Genomic DNA, 22,898 nt, shown 5'->3' with positions numbered 1-22,898 from the left:
CTGATGCCGATCTGGTCACTTTTATCTTAGATGTTGATCTGGCCGCACTCCACCTATAGCAGTGGTGGCGAACCTATGGCACGGATGCCATAGGCGGCACTCAGAGCCCTCTCTGTGGGCACCCATGCCCTGAAAAAAGTCTATGGTGCACCAATATGCCTTAGACTTTTCCTGCCATTCATCAGTGCAGGGCACGATGTGAACGGCACGGGCAGCGCATTGAATGTAGGCAGGCCATTATAGCTAAATGATAAAGTAATAGTATAGATATAGATATAGTAGACTATACTATATTTGACTGTAGTATTCAGGTTAAATTGCCATGTTGGCACTTTTCGATAAATATGTGCGTTTTGGGTTACAGTTTGGGCACTCAGTCTGTAAAAGGTTCGCCATCACTGACCTATAGGCATATTCACACGACCATATGTATTGTGCGGTATGTAAAGTGTGTATCCGCAAAATACGGATGATGTTCGCGTAGCATTTTTTTTCTGTGTGCTTTCTGCATCCATATGTCAGTTACGCAAAAGACAGAACATCCATATTCGGACCATGGACCGACTGAGGTCAATGGGTTTGCAAAACAAACAAGAAAAAAAAAAAAAACGGGTGCAACACAATTACCATCAGTATTTTGCAGTTATGCGGACTGCAGACTGCAAAATACACATGGTCGTGTAAATAACCCCTAATGCTGGATTTAGGCTACTTTCACATCTGCGCTTTATCTGTCCGTCTGAAGGTGCCGCAAAAATAGTCGTTCAATCTTTCTGGGCAGCAGATCGCGCTGTCTAAACAATACTCTGCTGCCCAGAAACAATGCAGTTGTAGCCATTGCTCATCCTCGTACTGTGGAGGGGATTGCTACATGTAAATTCACCACCACTAATGAGCAGGCAATTGTTGGGAGGGAACGCTTGCTTCCAGACAATCGCTTGCTCATCGGTGCAGTGGAAGGGTGCATTGACACGATCAGAAGTGTTTTGCGGTCCGCAAACAGATGTGAATGCAGCTCTCACCACCTCTGATGAGCAGGCAATTATTGGAAACGAACAAGTCATTCCCGATAATTGCCTGCTGTGTCGGTCAGTGTAAAAGGTACGCAAGTCTCCCAGATAGCCAAGGACCTTAAAGCTGACATACAGCAGGATGCACGCTGGATATGGGGGACCCTGAAAGCAGATGTGTAGCTCACATTACACAGCCCGATGAAAGCAGTTATCTGAAGGAACATCACTCCCACGCTGGACGAGCAGTTCTGACCTTCATACACATCATGGAGTCCGCCAAAACAGAATCCTTACAAGGTCTTTATAACGGCAAACTAGTTTAAAAAAATAATAATTATTATAAGACCCTGTTCAGCCTTAGCGGTCATACCACTCTCTAGGCATAAAGCGGCCATTGACTTTAATTGTTAAAAAACAGGAGAACACTGGAGCAAAACACCGACACAGACTTAGTTTTTTGCCCTTTTCTCCCTTAAAATGCTGCATGCTGTAGTCATTATGTCCACAGACTTCAATGATGCGGGTACAAAGAGAAAAATACTCTGCACCGCTCTTCTCTCACTTGAATGGAACAAGCACTTGTAATTGTACTGCGCAGCCGCTGCAAGACAGACGACGCGCAGGGCAATCTTGGAGAGGCAGCAGCACTGGCATGAGTACCGCTTCCTCTTCAAACAGCTAATCGGCAGGGGTGCCTGGAGTCAGACCCCCACAGATCAGATACGGATGACCTATCCTGAGGACCCGATGCACAACCCTTTAGGCTTCATTCTCATCTCCGTTCTGAGACCCGGCACAGAGCAGCTAGCTGGATCTCACACTGTAACGAGGTCCGGCAGTGATCTGGGCGATTTTCACAATAAATGCCAGGTTTCGATCATGCAACAGTTTTTACTGTTACTGAAAATGTAAGGCTACTTTCACACTCGCGTTTCGGCTTTCCGTTTGTGAGATCCGTTCAGGGCTCTCACAAGCGGTTTTTCCTTAATGCATTCTGAATGGATAAGGATCCGCTCAGAATGCCTCAGTTTGCCTCCGATCAGTCTCCATTCCGCTCTGGAGGCGGACACCAAAACGTTGCCTGCAGCCTTGTGCTGTCCGCTTGACGAATCTGAGCCAAACGGATCCGTCCTGGAACACAATGTAAGTCAATGGGGACGGATCAGTTTTCACGGACACAATCTGGCACAATAGAAAACGTCCCCTATTGACTTTCAATGGTGTTCATGACGGATCCGTCTTGGCTATGTTACAGATAATACAAACGGATCCGTTCATGACGGATGCATACGGTTTTATTATTGTAACGGATCCGTTTTTGCAGATCCATGACGGATCCGCCCAAAACGCAAGTGTGAAAGTAGCCTTATGCAGAACCTTAGTATGGCTTCACAGTTTTTTTCCCCCCAAAAAATGCCACATTTTTTCTGCACTTTCTAAATACTGCGGTCAGATGTTACACAAATTATAAAATGTCCTACAAACACTGCGTCTTCTGTAGTGGTGTTTTTTTTTTACTTTCTCCTGAGCAAGGGGGGCTGAAAGAGAAGTCCCCCAATATTTTGCTTGCATTTTCTAAAGGTTTTAAGTGTAAAAAAAAAAAAAAAAAAGTTGCTAATTATGGTGCAAGGAAAGCGAAGGAGATTAGTGGAAGGGGACGGGACTTTGCATCTGCCTCTTAATAAGGGTGCAGTCACACAACCATATAAATGGATACGCATTCATTCCGCAAATTTGCAGAATGGGTGCGGACCCATTCATTTCAATGGGTCCGCAAAAGATGCAGACAGCACACCGTGTGCTGTCCGCATCCGTTGTTCCGTTCCGTGGCCCCGCAAAAAATATATAGAGCACGTCCTATTCTTGTCCGCAACCGCGGACAAACTTAGGCGTTCTCTATATAGCGCTGGCCATGTGCGGTCCACAAATTGAGGAATGCACACGGCCGGTATCCGCGTTTTGTGGACCGCAAAACACTTACGCTCGCGTGAAAGCACCCTAAAGTAGGCATCTCTCGCTCTCTGGCGCAGGGAGATCAAGACTGGAGTGTGGGAACTGCAGTCTTGATAAATGTCCCTCATTGTAGACTACATCACGTCTCAAATTTACAATTTCATGTTTTTTTTTACATGCCAAAAGTCCACCAACTCTCCCCCGCCCCCCTCCCCCAAAACTATGGGCTGATTCACATGATCGTGCTCGGTCGGGGAAACAGTCCGTGTTGTCGGCCACATCTCCTGGACTGTGGCTCCTCTGACCCCAACTGACTGCATTATGGCGATTTAGGACAGTCAGTTCCCATCTGGTAGCAGGTTTATTGTCCTGTACTCACAGTTAGGGTGCATTCACACGTCAGTATTTTTACCTTTCCAGATAAACGTTCCTGTTTTTTGCGGATCCGAAAATCTGGATGACATGAGGATGCTTTTAGCATGTCATCCGCATTTTTGACGGATCCATTGACTAGAATGGGATGACTGAACGCAAAATCGGACAAATAGTAGGACAGGGTATATTTTTTTTCCAGGATCCGAATAACGGAACCCATGGAACGGAAGGAATCACGGAATCGGAGAGCACCATGAGTGCTGTCCGATTATTTGCGGATTCCATTGAAAATGAATGAATCCGCATAACGTTCCGTTTTTAATCGGAACGGATGCGGAACACCAAAACGGACGTGTGAATGGACCCATAATATGAGTACAGTAAAACAGACTCGCGATGCAACAGGAACTGACTGCATGAGAAAACACTGATACAGTTTGGGTCAGGGGAGCGGGGATCGGACCATGAGATGTAGCTGAAATGCAGACTGAGAATGGCGGTGTGAATCAGTCCTGAGGGCTCATGCACATGGCCGTAAGTGTTTCGTCATCCCGGCCAAGTGCATGCCGACATTTTTCTCTTATTTTTTTTATTCCTGTAGAAATATCCTATCTTTGTCCACAAAACAGACAAGAATAAGACAAGGTTTTTTTTTTGCGGGTCTGCGCTAAGGACTTACGGATGTGGACAGCACACGGGTGAGATGAGCCAAAACTACCGCTGTGTGCATGAGCCTCGCGTGTGAAAGCTTCAGCCATTAATGCAGCGGTTAAACTTTTTATGCTGATGCTGTAACCCCCTCCTCCCCTGTTCCACCCGCACAATTCCTGCAGTGCTGTTCACTTGGGTGTTTTCTCACACTGACGAGCGCCCCCACCCCCCGTCATTACACACAACCGGAAACTTGCGGCAAACCTAAAAAGGGAAAAAAAAAACTAATATTAGGAGAAATTCCAACATCAAGAGCAAAGAGCCTGAATCATGGGCCTTGCCCAACAGATTAAGTGGAACAAAGTCCAACTCCTGACCGGAATAACTGGGCACAGCTGCAGCAGCGAGCCTGCGTGACTTCACCATCCGATATGGTTCCCTGCGATACACATGCTGAATAACGCCAAACCAGTTCACGAAGACACATTCGCCGCCCTCTGCCAACTCCTTGCCTTTCTGACCCGAGTCTGTCAGCTGACTATGGAGTATTACACCAGTCTCACCATGTAGCTGAACGTACGCTCCCAATAAACACAGGAAGGTCTGTATTCTCGCCAGCAAGGCTTTTAGGCTTCATCATGCTTCCTAGAATTAACATGGAGATGTTGCATTTGAAGAACTTTCACAGAACTTTTTCCAGATATATATATATAATATATATTCAGTATTAATACACATGTGTAATAACCTTGTAGCTAAACGGAAGAAATTGTACCATAAAGTTTGAGAAGGTAGCCGGAGAGCACAATGGCCAGTGTGGATCACCAGAGGCATTTGTGGCCGACAATTACTACATACACATTAACTAAATTGTCCCTCAGGGGCCCACGTGCTAATTAGAAAGTACGAGGCACTGCAAGCAAAAAGAGGCAGGACGGAATATGTATACTGGGAAAAAATAATATATGACTTGCTTAATAAATGCTAATGGGAAGGAGGTGGAACAAAAGAAAGGGTGTGAATGGCGTTACCTCATAAGGTTGGTTAAAGCGACCCTCCAGTACAAGGGGGGGGGGGGAACACATTAAGGGCTCATGCACATCGTTTCAGTTTTTGCGGTTTACAATTTGCAGATCCACAAAATACAGATAGCAGCTGTGTGCGCCCCGCATTTTGCAGAACGGAACGTCCTGTCCTCTATAGAACAGTCCTATCCTTGTCCAGAAAACTGACAAGAATAGGACTTGTTCTATATTTCTGAAGGGCCACGGAACGGAAAAAACTGATGCGAACGGCACACGTATCTTTTGCGGCCCCACTGAAGTGAATGAGTCCTCATCCGACCCACAATAAATGTGGATGATCGAAAATACTGGGGGAACCCGGAAACAGGCGGATCTGCAGCTGAAAAGGTAAGGTGGCCACCATGTAAGGGCTCATGCACACAAGAGTATCATTTGTCTGCATCCGATCCGCATTTTTGAATATGAATGTACTTGTACAATGTACAGAGAGAGACACAATTAGGGTTTTCTTTATTATGGAGTTGAACGTGCCACACATTCCGCAAATTGCTTGTGCATATTCTTAATTGATTCTTTGATCTGTTTGGTTGTTGATTTTATTATTGAATGTTGTGAATGTCTATGTCAGTAAGGGTATTTTCACACTAGCGTTAAAGTTTTCCGGTATTGAGTTCCGTCCTAGGGGCTCAATACCGGAAAAAAAAACGCATCAGAATTATTTTACGGTATTTGGTCAGAGAAAATACCGCAGCATGCTGCTGTATTTTCTACGGCCAAAATTCCAGAACACTTTCCCGATTGCCGGATACGGCATTAATTTCCATTGAAATGTAGAAATGCCGGATCCGGTACCAAGTGTTCGGGAAAAACGGATCCAGTTTCCCGGTCTGCGCATGCTCAGACCTTTGAATCTGTGAAAAAGAAACACCAGATCCATTTTTCCAGATGACAACGGAGAGACTGATCCAGTATTGCAATGCAACGGAATTGCCTGTCGGATTCTTCTAACACTAGTGTGAAAGTACCCTTAGCTTTGAGAAAGGGCTACAGTAGCCTGAAACGCGTGTTTTCTGTAGTTATTCCAGACGATAAATTACCTGCTGGACAAGATTTTTCTTATGGGTTTTAAACCAAGATAATCCCTTCTGAAGGCACGTGGTCAGATCTTAAAGCATGGGGAGAGTAAACCAAAATACCACTGCCTGCAAGAGTGCGACCAGAGGCAGCAAGAGAGAGCAAGCATTCGGTTATTTTCGGAAGTCCCATAGCAGAAAATGGAGAGAGAAGCGTATACACTGCCACCGCTCCTTGCAGTGGTGTAGGACGAGGGCCCCATTCTTGAGATTGGAGAGGGTCCCAGACATTTAAGGCGTATCCTGTGGATGTGTGTCACCTCCCTGATTATATACTGCTGTACTACATTACTATGAGTAGTATTGCTGACACAGGCTCTGGATCAGTACTTTATGTCTATACCCCCCCCATCCCCCAGAGGTCCTCTCAATCGCATGCATGGGCTCATGAGTCCTGTCAATGTACCATGGGGAGCTCTGCGGTGACACAGAGGGGTGGGCAGAAGGAGGGGGAATAGAGACATAAAGTACCAATCTGGACTCCGTGTCAGAAGGACTACTCGCCTAGTACCGCTATATATGCAGGTACAAAGTGGCTACTACTTCTTTTGAAAATAGTTCAGAAACCCCAGCACATAGGGAGTAAGAAAAAACAAAAAATACAAGACCAGTTCCCCAAAAAACTAGGACACTATGTAATTATATATATATATATATATATATATATATATATACACACACACATACACACACACACAAACAGATAATACTATAATTTACAAGTCACATAGACCCATTTTGTATTCACCATAGATCAGATGTTGAAAAGCAAGACATTTTACCATTTTTTATTAGAAAAAATAATTACTCATTTAAAACTTGATGGCAGCAATGCATCTGAAAAACGTTGGGACAAGGCAACACAAGGCTGGAGAAGTGAGTAGTAGTAATAAATAACAGCTGGAGGAGCAGATCCTGCTTTTTACCTATTGTTCTTATCGGCTTGTACACCGGGACCCTGTTGAGAATCCAAGATCAGGAGGGAGCAGCGTTCACAAAACTCCTTCACCTAGAGTTGTGCCTGGAGCAACACAACGCTATCTGGTAAGCATGTTTGGCTGGGGGCCGTTATACCCATTCAGAGACATTTCACCAGGAAGCGTCTTTGTGCTCCACCACTGCGTTTAAGGCCTATTGCACACGACCGTATGGCTTTTTCAGTGTTTTGCAGTCAGTTTTTCACGGATCCGTTGTTCCGTTTTTTGTTTCCGTTGTGTTTCCGTTTTCCCGTTCCGTTTTTCCGTATGGCATATACAGTATACAGTAATTACATAGATAAAATTGGGCTGGGCATAACATTTTCAATAGATGGTTCAGCAAAAAACGGAACGGAAACGGAAGACATACGGATGCATTTCCGTATGTGTTCCGTTTTTTTTGCGGACCCATTGACTTGAATGGAGCCACGGACCGTGATTTGCGGGCAATAATAGGACATGTTCTATGTTAAAACGGAACGTAAAAACGGAAATACGGAAACGGAATGCATACGGAGTACATTCCGTTTTTTTTGCGGAACCATTGAAATGAATGGTTCCGTATACGGACCGTATACGGAACGCAAAAAACGGCCAGTAAACGGGGAAAAAACCGGCCGTGTGCAGGAGGCCTAAGGCTGCGATCACACGGGCGAGATTTCCGCGCGGGTGCAATGCGGTAGGTGAACGCATTGCACCCGCACTGAATCCTGACCCATTCATTTCTATGGGGCTGTTCAGATGAGCGGTGATTTTCACGCATCACTTGTGCGTTGCGTGAAAATCGCAGCATGCTCTATATTCTGCGTTTTTCACGCAACACAGGCCCTATAGAAGTGAATGGGGTTGCGTGAAAATTGCAAGCATCCGCTAGCAAGTGCGGATGCAGTGCGATTTTCACGCATGGTTGCTAGGTGACAGTCTATTCACTGTATTATTTTCCCTTATAACATGGTAACAGAATGCTTAGTAGGTGATCAATAAAAAAAATGAACTCACCTCTCCTCTTGTTCGCGTAGATCCCGGTCTCTTCTTTACTTCTCAAAAGATGAACTATGGGCTAAAGGACCTTTGGTGACATCAGATCACATGCTCCAATCACATGGTCCATCACCGCGGTGATGGACCATGTGATTGGAGCATGTGATCTGACGTCACCAAAGGTCCTTTAGCCCATAGTTTATCTTTTAACCACCTCAGCCCCCAGTGCTTAAACACCCTGAAAGACCAGGCCACTTTTTACACTTCTGACCTACCCTACTTTCACCGTTTATTGCTCGGTCATGCAACTTACCACCCAAATGAATTTTACCTCCTTTTCTTCTCACTAATAGAGCTTTCATTTGGTGGTATTTCATTGCTGCTGACATTTTTACTTTTTTTGTTATTAATCGAAATTTAACGATTTTTTTTGCAAAAAAATGACATTTTTCACTTTCAGTTGTAAAATTTTGCAAAAAAAAACGACATCCATATAGAAATTTTGCTCTAAATTTATAGTTCTACATGTCTTTGATAAAAAAAAAAATGTTTGGGTAAAAAAAAATGGTTTGGGTAAAAGTTATAGCGTTTACAAACTATGGTACAAAAATGTGAATTTCCGCTTTTTGAAGCAGCTCTGACTTTCTGAGCACCTGTCATGTTTCCTGAGGTTCTACAATGGCCAGACAGTACAAATGACCCCATTTCTGAAAGTAGACACCCTAAGGTATTCGCTGATGGGCATAGTGAGTTCATAGAACTTTTTATTTTTTGTCACAAGTTAGCGGAAAATGATGATTTTTTATTTATTTTTTTCCTTACAAAGTCTCATATTCCACTAACTTGTGACAAAAAATAAAAAGTTCTATGAACTCACTATGCCCATCAGCGAATACCTTGGGGTCTCTTCTTTCCAAAATGGGGTCACTTGTGGGGTAGTTATACTGCCCTGGCATTCTAGGGGCCCAAATGTGTGGTAAGGAGTTTGAAATCAAATTCTGTAAAAAATGACCTGTGAAATCCGAAAGGTGCTCTTTGGAATATGGGCCCCTTTGCCCACCTAGGCTGCAAAAAAGTGTCACACATCTGGTATCTCCGTACTCAGGAGAAGGTGGGGAATGTGTTTTGGGGTGTCATTTTATATATACCCATGCTGGGTGAGAGAAATATCTTGGCAAAAGACAACTTTTCCCATTTTTTTATACAAAGTTGTCATTTGACCAAGATATTTATCTCACCCAGCATGGGTATATGTAAAAAGACACCCCAAAACACATTCCTCAACTTCTCCTGAGTACGGGGATACCAGATGTGTGACACTTTTTTGCAGCCTAGGTGGGCAAAGGGGCCCATATTCCAAAGAGCACCTTTCGGATTTCACTCCTCATTTTTTCCTGAATTTGATTTCAAACTCCTTACCACACATTTGGGCCCCTAGAATACCAGGGCAGTATAACTACCCCACAAGTGACCCCATTTTGGAAAGAAGACACCCCAAGGTATTCCGTGAGGGGCATGGCGAGTTCCTAGAATTTTTTATTTTTTGTCACAAGTTAGTGGAAAATGATGATTTTTTTTTTTTTTTTTTTTTTTTCATACAAAGTCTCATATTCCACAAACTTGTGACAAAAAATAAAAAGTTCTATGAACTCACTATGCCCATCAGCGAATACCTTGGGGTCTCTTCTTTCCAAAATGGGGTCACTTGTGGGGTAGTTATACTGCCCTGGCATTCTAGGGGCCCAAATGTGTGGTAAGTAGGTAAATGACCTGTGAAATCCGAAAGGTGCTCTTTGGAATGTGGGCCCCTTTGCCCACCTAGGCTGCAAAAAAGTGTCACACATCTGGTATCTCTGTATTCAGGAGAAGTTGAGGAATGTGTTTTGGGGTGTCTTTTTGCATATACCCATGCTGGGTGAGATAAATATCTTGGTCAAATGCCAACTTTGTATAAAAAAAATGGGAAAAGTTGTCTTTTGCCAAGATATTTCTCTCACCCAGCATGGGTATATGTAAAATGACACCCCAAAACACATTCCCCAACTTCTCCCGATTACGGAGATACCAGATGTGTGACACTTTTTTGCAGCCGAGGTGGGCAAAGGGGCCCATATTCAAAAGAGCACCTTTTGGATTTCACAGGTCATTTTTTACAGAATTTGATTTCAAACTCCTTACCACACATTTGGGCCCCTAGAATGCCAGGGCAGTATAACTACCCCACAAGTGACCCCATTTTGGAAAGAAGAGACCCCAAGGTATTCGCTGATGGGCAAAGTGAGTTCATGGAAGTTTTTATTTTTTGTCACAAGTTAGTGGAATATGAGACTTTGTATGAAAAAAAAAAAAATAAAAATCATCATTTTCCACTAACTTGTGACAAAAAATAAAAACTTCCATGAACTCACTATGCCCATCAGCGAATACCTTGGGGTGTCTTCTTTCCAAAATGGGGTCACTTGTGGGGTAGTTATACTGCTCTGGCATTTTCCAGGGGCCCTAATGTGTGGTAAGTAGGTAAATGACCTGTGAAATCCTAAAGGTGCTCTTTGGAATATGGGCCCCTTTGCCCACCTAGGCTGCAAAAAAGTGTCACACATGTGGTATCGCCGTATTCAGGAGAAGTTGGGGAATGTGTTTTGGGGTGTCATTTTACATATACCCATGCTGGGTGAGAGAAATATCTTGGCAAAAGACAACTTTTCCCATTTTTTTATACAAAGTTGGCATTTGACCAAGATATTTCTCTCACCCAGCATGGGTATATGTAAAATGACACCCCAAAACACATTCCCCAACTTCTCCTGAGTACGGCGATACCAGATGTGTGACACTTTTTTGCAGCCTAGATGCGCAAAGGTGCCCAAATTCCTTTTAGGAGGGCATTTTTAGACATTTGGATACCAGACTTCTTCTCACGCTTTGGGGCCCCTAGAATGCCAGGGCAGTATAAATACCCCACATGTGACCCCATTTTGGAAAGAAGACACCCCAAGGTATTCAATGAGGGGCATGGCGAGTTCATAGAAATTTTTTTTTTTTGGCACAAGTTAGCGGAAATTGATATTTTTAATTTTTTTCTCACAAAGTCTCCCGTTCCGCTAACTTGGGACAAAAATTTCAATCTTTCATGGACTCAATATGCCCCTCACGGAATACCTGGGGGTGTCTTCTTTCCGAAATGGGGTCACATGTGGGGTATTTATACTGCCCTGGCATTCTAGGGGCCCTAAAGCGTGAGAAGAAGTCTGGAATATAAATGTCTAAAAAATTTTACGCATTTGGATTCCGTGAGGGGTATGGTGAGTTCATGTGAGATTTTATTTTTTGACACAAGTTAGTGGAATATGAGACTTTGTAAGAAAAAAAAATAAAAATTCCGCTAACTTGGGCCAAAAAAATGTCTGGAGCCTTACAGAGGGGTGATCAATGACAGGGGGGGGGTGATCAATGACAGGGGGGTGATCAATGACAGGGGGGTGATCAATGACAGGGGGGGTGATCAGGGAGTCTATATGGGGTGATAACCACAGTCATTGATCACGCCCGTGTAAGGCTTCATTCAGACGTCCGGATGCGTTTTGCGGATCCGATCCATCTATCAGTGCATCCGTAAAAATCATGCGGACATCTGAATGGAGCTTTACAGGGGGGTAATCAATGACAGGGGGGTGATCAATGACAGGGGGGTGATCAGGGAGTCTATATGGGGTGATCACCACAGTCATTGATCATGCCCCTGTAAGGCTTCATTCAGACGTCCGGATGCGTTTTGCGGATCCGATCCATCTATCAGTGCATCCGTAAAAATCATGCGGACATCTGAATGGAGCTTTACAGGGGGGTAATCAATGACAGGGGGGTAATCAATGACAGGGGGGTGATCAGGGAGTCTATATGGGGTGATCACCACAGTCATTGATCACGCCCCTGTAAGGCTTCATTCAGACGTCCGGATGCGTTTTGCGGATCCGATCCATCTATCAGTGCATCCGTAAAAATCATGCGGACATCTGAATGGAGCTTTACAGGGGGGTAATCAATGACAGGGGGGTGATCACCACAGTCATTGATCATGCCCCTGTAAGGCTTCATTCAGACGACCGGATGCGTTTTGCGGATCCGATCCATGTATCAGTGCATCCGTAAAAATCATGCGGACATCTGAATGGAGCTTTACAGGGGGGTAATCAATGACAGGGGGGGGTGATCAATGACAGGGGGGTGATCAGGGAGTCTATATGGGGTGATCAGGGGTGATTAGGGGTGATCAGGGGCTAATAAGGGGTTAATAAGTGACGGGGGGGGGGTGTAGTGTAGTGTAGTGGTGCTTGGTGCTACTTTACTGAGCTACCTGTGTCCTCTGGTGGTCGATCCAAACAAAGGGGACCACCAGAGGACCAGGTAGCAGGTATATTAGACGCTGTTATCAAAACAGCGTCTAATATACCTGTTAGGGGTTAAAAAAAACACATCTCCAGCCTGCCAGCGAACGATCGCCGCTGGCAGGCTGGAGATCAACTCTCTTACCTTCCGTTCCTGTGAGCGCGCGCGCCTGTGTGCGCGCGTTCACAGGAAATCTCGCGTCTCGCGAGATGACGCGTATATGCGTGACTGTGCGCAGCGCTGCCACCTCCGGAACGCGATCCTGCGTTAGGCGGTCCGGAGGTGGTTAAAGAACTAAAGACCGGGAGAACTACGCGAACAAGAGGAGAAGGTGAGTTAATTTTTTTTAACCCTCAATTGATCACCTAATATGCATTCTGTTTTCAGAATGCTATTATTTTCCCTTATAACCATGTTATAAGGGAAAATAATACAATCCACAGAACACCGATCCCAAGCCCGAACTTCTCTGAAGAAGTTCGGGTTTGGGTACCAAACACGCACGATTTTTCTCACGCGAGTGCAAAACGCATTACAATGTTTTGCACTCGCGCGGAAAAATCGCGGGTGTTCCCGCAACGCACCCGCACATTTTTCCGCAACGCCCGTGTGAAAGAGGCCTAATACAACCAGATCCGTTCATGATGGAAGCTTTTTTGAAGACCCATGATGGATCCGCCCAAAACGTGAGCACGAAAGTAGTCTAATTTTGAAAGCAAGTGACATGAAAAAAAAAAAGAGCACGTTAGAGAGGCAGAGTTCTCTCAGAAGCTAAGATGGGTAGAAGTTCACCAATCTGTGAAAAACGGTCTAAAACTTGTTGATCAATTCCAGAAAAATGTTCAACATAAATTATTACAGTACATTAAAATATTCCGATAATCTGGAGAATTCCATGTACGCAAAGGACACGGCTGATGATCAATATTGAAAGCTTGTAATTAGTGATGAGAGAAGCGAGCTTCGGATCCTGGACCAGAAGCCGCTATGCTCAAGACGTTGGTTTAATGCTGTACCGAGATCAGTCTCCGAAATGTGCGGCCTCCGACGAGGCAAAGTCAGTTATTCCCGAAGACTCACGAGACTTCAGTTTATAACTTCAGTAAAACAATTTTAAAACTTTTATCCGAACTCCGCTTAGATCCAAGCTTAAAATTGTTTTCCAGCTTAAAAAACTAATACCAAAGTTATTCTCGGAGGTCTCGCAAGACTTTGGGAATAACTGACTTTGCATCGTCGGAGGCAGTATATTCTAATGCTGTGCGGAGACAGGTCTCCGTACAGCATTAAACCGAAGTTTTGAGCGAAGCGACTTCGGATCTAGGATCCGACGCTCGCTTCGCTCATCCCTACTTGTAATCTATGGGTCCTCAGACAGCACTGCATTAAAACAGGCATGTTCTCAGGAACACTTCCAGAAATCATTGCCTGAACACAGATCGCCGTCTTATCCACAATGCAAGTTAAACCCGCTTCATGCAAAGAAGCCATACGTCCAGACTATCCAGAAATGCCACCATCTCCTCTCGGCTAAAGCAGGATGGAAAACTGTTCTGTGATAAGATGAATCAAAATTAGAAATGCTTTTTGGGAACAGATGCCGTGTGCTGCAGACTCAAAAGAAGAGGGTCCATCCAGCATGTTATCAGCCTACAGTTCCAAAGCCAGCATCTCTGATGGTGTGGGAAGCTTCTGGAAAGGAACCATCAAAGATGAAATGTATATAGAGGTTTTAGAACAACAACTGCTCCAATCCAGACCACGTCTCTTTCAGGGAAGGCCTTGCATATTTGAGCAAGACAATGCTAAACCACATACTGCATCCATCACAAGAGCACGGCTCTGCAGAAGTCTGGGTGCTGAGCTGGCCTGCAGTCCAGACTTTTCACCAACAGAAAACATTTGGCGCACCATGAGACGGAAAATCCAGCAAAGCGGCTAGAATCCTACAGCAGGCAAAAATGGGAAAAACATTCCTCTTCCAAAACTTCAGCAGTTGTTCTCCTCGATTCCCAGACAGACTGTTCTTAAAAGGTGATGATATACAATGGTAGACATTGCCATCGCCCAACTTTTTGACGATGCGTTGCTGCCATCAAGTTCTACACGAGTTCATTTTTTAATCCGGCAAAATCCAATGTGTGTTCCATTATCTATTGTGAATAAAATGTGGGTCTATGTCCTTTTGCAAATCAAATTTAAAAGAAAAAAAAAATATTTCTACAGAATTTCGCTTGATTACTGCGAGGCCTCATGCACACGACCGTGGTGTGTTTTGCGGTCCGCAAAACACAGATGGCGTCCGTGCACGTTCCGCAAACAGCCTTCAAAATAAACGCCTATTCTTGTCCGCAAATCGCGGATCTGCAAAACACAGATGGCGTCCGTGCACCTTCCGCAATCTGCGGAGCGGCACGGAGAGCCTTCAATATAAATGCCTAATCTTGTCCGCACAGCGCGGACAAGATTAGGACATGTTATTTTTTTTAGCTGTCCGCATCTTTTGCGGCCCCACTGAAGTGAATGGGTCCACATCCGAGCTGCCAAAACGGCGGCTCGGATGCGGACAAAAACAACGGCCGTGTGCATTAAGCCTGATTTTGATGACTTTTTAAGACCGTCAATGCATTCCTACAGACACAATTTTTTCGTAGTGATATAAAAAGCCTAGATGAAGCCATAACGTATCCTAAAAAGTGAGCAATGGCGCTAACAGTACATAAGTGCCCCTGACAACTGAAGCTGGAAATTAACCAGATGCAAATAGATGGGTGGAAAATAAAATCTATAACCTTTTACACAGCAAAATGACAAAGCCAAAAGCGGCAATCAGCGGCCGCTGTGCTGTAAAGGGACTTGTGTGCGATTTACAACCTTCCCTCCATCACTTACATTCATTCGCTAAGTATATTGCACAGTGAAGGCCAGAAATGGTGTCAGATTAGCAGATGAAGGTTACTGGAAGAGCTCTGCACCATCCCAGTGACCAGAAAGGCATCCACTCGATCCAGGCCTGACCAGACTACGATCTCCGCAATAGATTGCGCTGCGGGAGAACGGTGCAGCTTCAGCACAGTCCACATTTCTAAATTAAGCCGTGGGGCTCATTCACACAAACATGTGCAAATTGCAGCCCCCAATGCACGTGCACCGTCAGAGGCTGGTGCTGAGGGAGGCAGACGCATTCAACTTGAATGGGTCCACCATGCGTCCGCATCGGAAAAAATAGTGCATGTTCTACTTTTTTTGCTCTGCAGAGCCACGCACTGAAATGTCATGGGCTCGGTAGGGCTTCTGCTCCGTGCCTCCACACCATTATTTTCGGATTGAGGACCCATTCAAGTGAATTGGTCCACATCCGTGAGGCGGAGCGCACATGGCCGTTGCCCGTATATGCGATACCTTTAAGATCGTAAGGGAAAGCTCGTGACAACTACTGCGCAAGCTGACCAACTCCCACAGCAGGGCATGGTGGGAGTTGCAGTTTTACTGCATGGTGGGAGAGCCGTAGGTTGGCCATGCCTGCTCTATGCATTCCTATGGGAGCCTCAAAGTCCTGTCCGGTGTCAGTTGGAGATCAGAGTGCTGGTCACATGACACAGCTGAGAATCAGAAGGGAGGTTATAACTCACAAATACAGTCACTGGTACACAGCAGTACTTAAAGGGGTCTGTCCAACAGCCAGGAAAAATCAATGAGGGTAGTTTCACATATGTGGTAATCTGGCACAGGAATAGCCTTCTGGAGGTCAACCATAACAGGCATAGCTGGATACTGCCATTGACTACAACGGGACCTGACGGGGGGGATCCAGCCTGTTTCCTGCATGACAGAAACTAGGGCAAGCACCAATTTCTGTCCATCTGAATCCCAGCCCCATCCGGTTATGCCAGATACGTTGAACTTTGGCAGGCTGTTCCTCTACCAGAACAGACCGATATCCAAAAAGAACTCATTGGTGCCACTGGATACACTGAATAGACCACCAGAACTTTTTTTAGGGTATGGCCACAGGGGCAGAGTTTTAGCCACGGATTTGGATAGGATTCATCTAGAAAATCTGCAAAGAAAACAAGGCAAAATCCACAGGCACCGAAAAGCGTATATAATGCGTTGGAAATACTCAAGACATAAAATTTGCACCACAGGTACGTTTTTACTGCAGATGTGTTCCGCAGTGTGCGGGTTCTTCTAGACTCTCAGACTTTGCTGGTTCTGTAATACGCGGCAGATTTTCCACCCACAATGCCAAAGCACATCCGCCAAATGAGAGCAGCAATCCCTTTGTCTGACTGTAGGGGGGACTTCACATGCAGCGGATTGGTCCTATTCGTATGAATCGGTCTCGCAGAAAGCCATGAGATTGCCAAGAAGAGATCTCCATTCACATGAAACAAATATTCAGTTGAAGAAATTCCTGCAACAAATCTGCCTTGTGTGAACGTGTCCCAACGTCATGGTGGACAGTTCACGTGCAATTATTGCGCATTTTCCCCTTCCACATGTCCCACCCTATGTTACAAATGCATATTCTTGACTGCAAAATGGACAAGGATACGTGTTCTACTTTTTTTTTTTTTGAAGAGCCGCGGAACAGACACACGGAGGCGGGCAGCACATGGTCTGCTCTGCTGTGCGCATCTTTTGCGACCTCATTGAAATAAACGGGTCCGCGTTTGATCTGCAAGAAATGTGGATCGGATGCAGACCAAAAATATAGGGGGAGATTTTTTTCAAACCGGTGTAAAGTAGACTTGGCTTAGTTGCACAAAGGAGCAGTGAAAAATGAAAGGTGGAATCTGATTGGTTGCTATGGGCAACTAGGCCAGGTCTACTTTACACCAGTTTGATAAATGACTCTATAATAATCCCCAGTATGATCGTATGGCGTCACAACGCTGGGATTGTCAGGTCCTGCTGCCTCCAGTATGGAGCAAGTGTTTCCACACGTGGCTGTGGTGCGGCATTTATTATTATTATTATTTTTTTGCTTTTTCCCCTTCCACCCTGCTCATACACTTATTTTTAAGGCCGTCAGGCGGCTGCACTTCTATCTAAGGATACTTTCACACTTGCGGCAGAGGATTGCGGCAGGCAGTTCCGTCGCCGATACAGCATGGCGGATCCGGCGATTCGAACGCAAACTGATTGCATTTGTCAGACGGATCCGTCCGACAAATGTATTGAAATACCGGTGCCATCTCTCCGGTGTCATCCGGAAAAACGGATCCAGTATTAATTTTTTTTGCATCTTTAAAAGGTCTGCGATTGCGCAGACCGGAAAGCCTGATCTGTTTTGCCAGAACACTTAATGCCGGATCCGGCACTAATACACTTCAATGTAAATTAATGCCGCATCCGGCATTCCGGCAAGAGTTCAGGATTTTTGTCCGGAGAGAAAACTGCAGCATGTTGCGGTATTTTCTCCGTCCAAAAAACGTAAGAGGGACTGAACTGATCCATCCTGAACGGACTGCTCTCCATTCAGAATGCATGGGGATAAAACTGATCAGTTCTTTTCCAGTATAGAGACCCTAGGACGGAACTCAATACCGGAAAAGAAAAACGCTAGTGTGAAAGTACGGTAAGGCTATGTTCACATGTGCGTAGAAGGCTCCGTTTTGGGCTTCCGTTACAGATTTCATTAAAAATTGCAGAGAGAAAAGTTCTCCCCGCAGGAAAAAAAATAATGTTCTCCCAAGCGGATCCCATTATAGTCAATGGGATCTGTTAGTTTCTGCTCATGTCAGTTATGTGCTGGATCCGACACTTCCGTTATTTCAGTTCTTCTGCTCCTATAACAGAGAAGAACGGAAAATAATAGCGCTGATGTGAACAGAGCCTAAACAAAGTTCTGTTCAAAACGGGCCCATCGATTGGGGTCTGTCTGGCAGTAAAAACGACCAGAAATGGGACATGTCCTACGTCTAGACCAGGGATGCCCAACCTGTGGACCCTCCAGCTGTTGCCAAACTACAATTCCCAGCATGCCTGGACAGCATACAGCTATTAGGGCATGCTGGGAGTTGTAGTTTGGCAACAGCTGGAGGGCCGCAGGTTGAGAATCCCTGCAATAGACTGATAAAAAAAAACGGCTGTGTGAACGCCCCCCTAAACTGCAATGGTTCCGACAACAGCTGTGTGAACGCGCCCCAACTCTTCATTAACACAGACTACGGAAACAGGGACAAGTACGGACAGAGAACGCCTATTTTTTGGAAACCAGTAAGTGTCTCCGTGACCCCTACTGGTCAGACATTGATTGTGTATGTCAGAGATGCCCAACCTGCGGCCCTCCAGCTGTTGCAAACTACAACTCCCATCATTCCCGGACAGCCATTAACCATACAGAAGGGCATGGTGTGAGTTGTAGTTTTACAACAGCTGGGGGGCCGCAGGTTGGGCATCACATTGATATTTCAAAGCTTTCCGGAGAACAGATCAGTTACTGATCAGTGCATTCACGCTGCCACCCGGTGCCCCCTGCCCTCCCCCGAGACACAGCACAGAGTCCGTGTCACAAGCTGCTCGCTGTCTGGAGCGCAGAAATCAATATCGCCGCGCTCCTGAGAACACATTCATTCTGCTCTACTGTTAACTAAGTTGACTGGCGACGATTCCTGGAGGGTCAGCGCGTCTACTACGGGAAGTCAATGACACCACCATATATTATACCGCAATACTGCTGCCACTTTATACCTTTACTCAGACAGCAGTAAACCAGCCCACGCCTGGACAATGTCCTTAAAGGGGAATTCCACTTTGACTCTTCAGAAATGTCAAGTGTCTTATCTTCAAAAAATATATACCTAAGCTGTCTGATAAATGGGACATCCACTTCTCAGCAGCTTCCAGGACCCCCAGACAACGACAAGACGCCGCTACATCCGCCCCAATATGCTGTGACCGCGGAACAGATTTACCACTATCCACAAAGACAGATTTCACTGGGATCCTAACAATTTTCCAGTGGAAACCCCAGAGAACAGCAGCAAAAGGCAGAGTGCGGTAATATTTCCTGTGACCCATGTGGAAAATTCTTATCAGATGTAACAATGACACAAAAACACCAAAAACTCTGTATTCGGATGGTTGCATCATTATAGCTCTTCATACACACAATGGCCGGTGTAAAAGACATACAGTATCATCTCTATATGGAGAGGGGCGAGATCATATAGTACACACAATACCGGACCACATCGAACAACAATAGAAATAAAACATATCACACATATATATATATTTTTTTCTATTGTTGGTCTGTGTGTTGGGGAGCGGGCAGCCGCACATCACAGTACACTGGTGGGATGGGGGGGGGGGGGGGGACTGGTGTAGGGTAATGACTGATGGATTTCAGGGATCTGTAAATTAGTAAATGTGGAGCGGGGAAAAAAAAATAAAGAAAGAAGATCTCAGCAATAAACCACAGCACAAATCGCCGTCCTCCCAAGATGTCATTCATAGTCCACAACACCCACTAGAAGAGTTATCAGGGGGCTTCAGGAGACCGCCAGGGAGGACCAGGGGCATCACATGTAACAGTGCGCTGTGCGGTAATATACACCAGCGCCTCTCTATAGATACAATCCCTGTGTAATACAGCAGCAATCAGACATGCACACAGCAGTCCCCCACCACATGCAGGTACACACACAGTAATCTCACCATGTACACGTATATATACACACCCGGGCAGCCCCCCGCCATGTACATGTATATATACACACACACGGGGCAGCCCCCCACTATGTACACGTATATATACACACACACCAGGGGCAGCCCCCCACCATGTACACGAATATATACTCCTGGGGCAGCCCCCCGCTATGTACATATACACACACACGGGGCAGCCCCCCACTATGTACACGTATATATACACACACACCAGGGGCAGCCCCCCACCATGTACACACACCAGGGGCAGCCCCCCACCATGTACACGTATATACACACACACACACCAGGGGCAGCCCCCCACCATGTACACGTATATATACACACACACACCAGGGGCAGCCCCCCACCATGTACACGTATATACACACACACACCAGGGGCAGCCCCCCCACTATGTACACGTATATATACACACACACCAGGGGCAGCCCCCCACCATGTACACGTATATATACACACACCAGGGGCAGCCCCCCACCATGTACACGTATATATACACACACACCAGGGGCAGCCCCCCACCATGTACACGTATATATACACACACACCAGGGGCAGCCCCCCACCATGTACACGTATATATACACACACACCAGGGGCAGCCCCCCACCATGTACACATATATATATACACGTATATACCAGGGGCAGCCCCCCACCATGTACACGTATATATACACACACACCAGGGGCAGCCCCCCACCATGTACACGTATATATACACACACACCAGGGGCAGCCCCCCACCATGTACACGTATATATACACACACACCAGGGGCAGCCCCCCACCATGTACACGTATATATACACACACACCAGGGGCAGCCCCCCACCATGTACACGTATATATACACACACACCAGGGGCAGCCCCCCACCATGTACACATATATATACACACACACCAGGGGCAGCCCCCCACTATGTACACATATATATACACACACCAGGGGCAGCCCCCCACATGTACACGTATATACACACACACCAGGGGCAGCCCCCCACCATGTACACGTATATATACACACACACCAGGGGCAGCCCCCCACTATGTACACATATATATACACACACCAGGGGCAGCCCCCCACCATGTACACGTATATATACACACACACCAGGGGCAGCCCCCCACCATGTACACGTATATATACACACACGGGGCAGCCCCCCACATGTACACGTATATACACACACCAGGGGCAGACTCCCACCATGTACACGTATATACACACCAGGGGCAGACCCCCACCATGTACACGTATATACACACACACCAGGGGCAGACCCCCACTATGTACACGTATATACACACACGGGGCAGCCCCCCACATGTACACGTATATACACACACACACCAGGGGCAGACTCCCACCATGTACACGTATATACACACCAGGGGCAGACCCCCACCATGTACACGTATATACACACACACCAGGGGCAGCCCCCCACATGTACACGTATATACACACACACCAGGGGCAGACCCCCACTATGTACACGTATATACACACACGGGGCAGCCCCCCACATGTACACGTATATACACACACACACCAGGGGCAGACTCCCACCATGTACACGTATATACACACCAGGGGCAGACCCCCACCATGTACACGTATATACACACACACCAGGGGCAGACCCCCACTATGTACACGTATATACACACACACGGGGCAGCCCCCCACTATGTACACGTATATACCCGGGGCAGCCCCCCGGCCCCACTCACCGTTTTGCGCCCCCGCAGTCCGGAGCAGCAGGCAGAGGACCCAGCCTGTGATCAGCATCCCCCCGGTGTCCATCCCAGCAGCCGCGGCCAGGGTGAATACATGCTGGGCAGCGGGAGAGCGGAGCCGTACACTGTGCACACAGCGGACCCTGGCAGATCCCGGGAGCGCGCGCCACTTCCGCCGCCGGATCCCCGCAGCAGGACTCCTGTTAACCCCTACAGTCCTGGAGCCACAGCGCCGTCTGCAACAAGTGCTGCTGATGCGGCCGCCGTCTTTGTCCGGCGTCTGTGGGGTTAATGGGAGGTCCTGGGGGGCGGGTGATCACGCCCCCTCCTGATCTGTGAGTGGGCTCGGTTGTGAACCCCCCAGTATGGAAGAGTATCCCCCCCCCCCAGCATGTATGACTCCTCCCACAACACATGTCACGTCCACAGCGGGAATGTTTACCCCGTGCACACGTGTGTCAGTGCTGCGGGGGCTTCACCCCAATACCACAGAACCTGCTGACCAACAGGGCTACTTCACAGGACGGGCAGCACAGTGTGTCAGGAGGGACCCGTCTTGCTCCACACCACATCGAGTACCTTCCCTTTTTTTGCGGGAACCATTCCCTTTTATACGGAACCATTCATTTCAATGGGTCCGCAATAAAAACGGAAGGTACTCCGTCTGCATTCCATTTTCTTACGTCCGTATTTCCGTTCCGCAAAAAAATAGAACATGTCCTATTGTACGCATTACAGACAAGGATAGTACGGTTCTATGAAGGGCCAGCTGTTCCGCTCCGCAAAATACGGAATGCACACGGATGTCATCCGTATTTTTTGCGGACCGCGAAATACATACGTTCGTGTGCATGAGCCCCTATTCTATCCACGATGGGGACGCAACCAAATGGGACGGAATACATTCTGGAGCACTCCGTTTCGCTCAGTTCTTTTTTTCTCCTCATTGACAATGAAAGGGGACAAAATGG

The 22,898-nt window shown here is 46.4% G+C and overlaps 1 protein-coding gene across 2 annotated transcripts in view; it reads right to left on the bottom strand.

Annotated features, from left to right (window-relative positions):
- Positions 1-22,171, bottom strand: part of DCBLD2 (discoidin, CUB and LCCL domain containing 2) — a 67,055-nt gene extending 44,884 nt beyond the window's left edge. The window contains exon 1 of one of the 2 annotated variants that reach the window (XM_040423289.1): positions 21,922-22,171. In XM_040423289.1, coding sequence (XP_040279223.1) covers positions 21,922-21,994 — 73 coding nt within the window. In that variant the 5' untranslated portion in view covers positions 21,995-22,171. The remainder of the gene's footprint in view (positions 1-21,921) is intronic. The other variant, XM_040423288.1, reaches the window with a different exon arrangement.
- Positions 22,172-22,898: the final 727 nt, after the last annotated feature.

The sequence above is a fragment of the Bufo bufo genome, chromosome 3, assembly GCF_905171765.1.
Source record: "Bufo bufo chromosome 3, aBufBuf1.1, whole genome shotgun sequence".
Lineage (NCBI taxonomy): Eukaryota > Metazoa > Chordata > Amphibia > Anura > Bufonidae > Bufo > Bufo bufo.
This window is presented reverse-complemented; position numbering and strand designations above follow the sequence as displayed.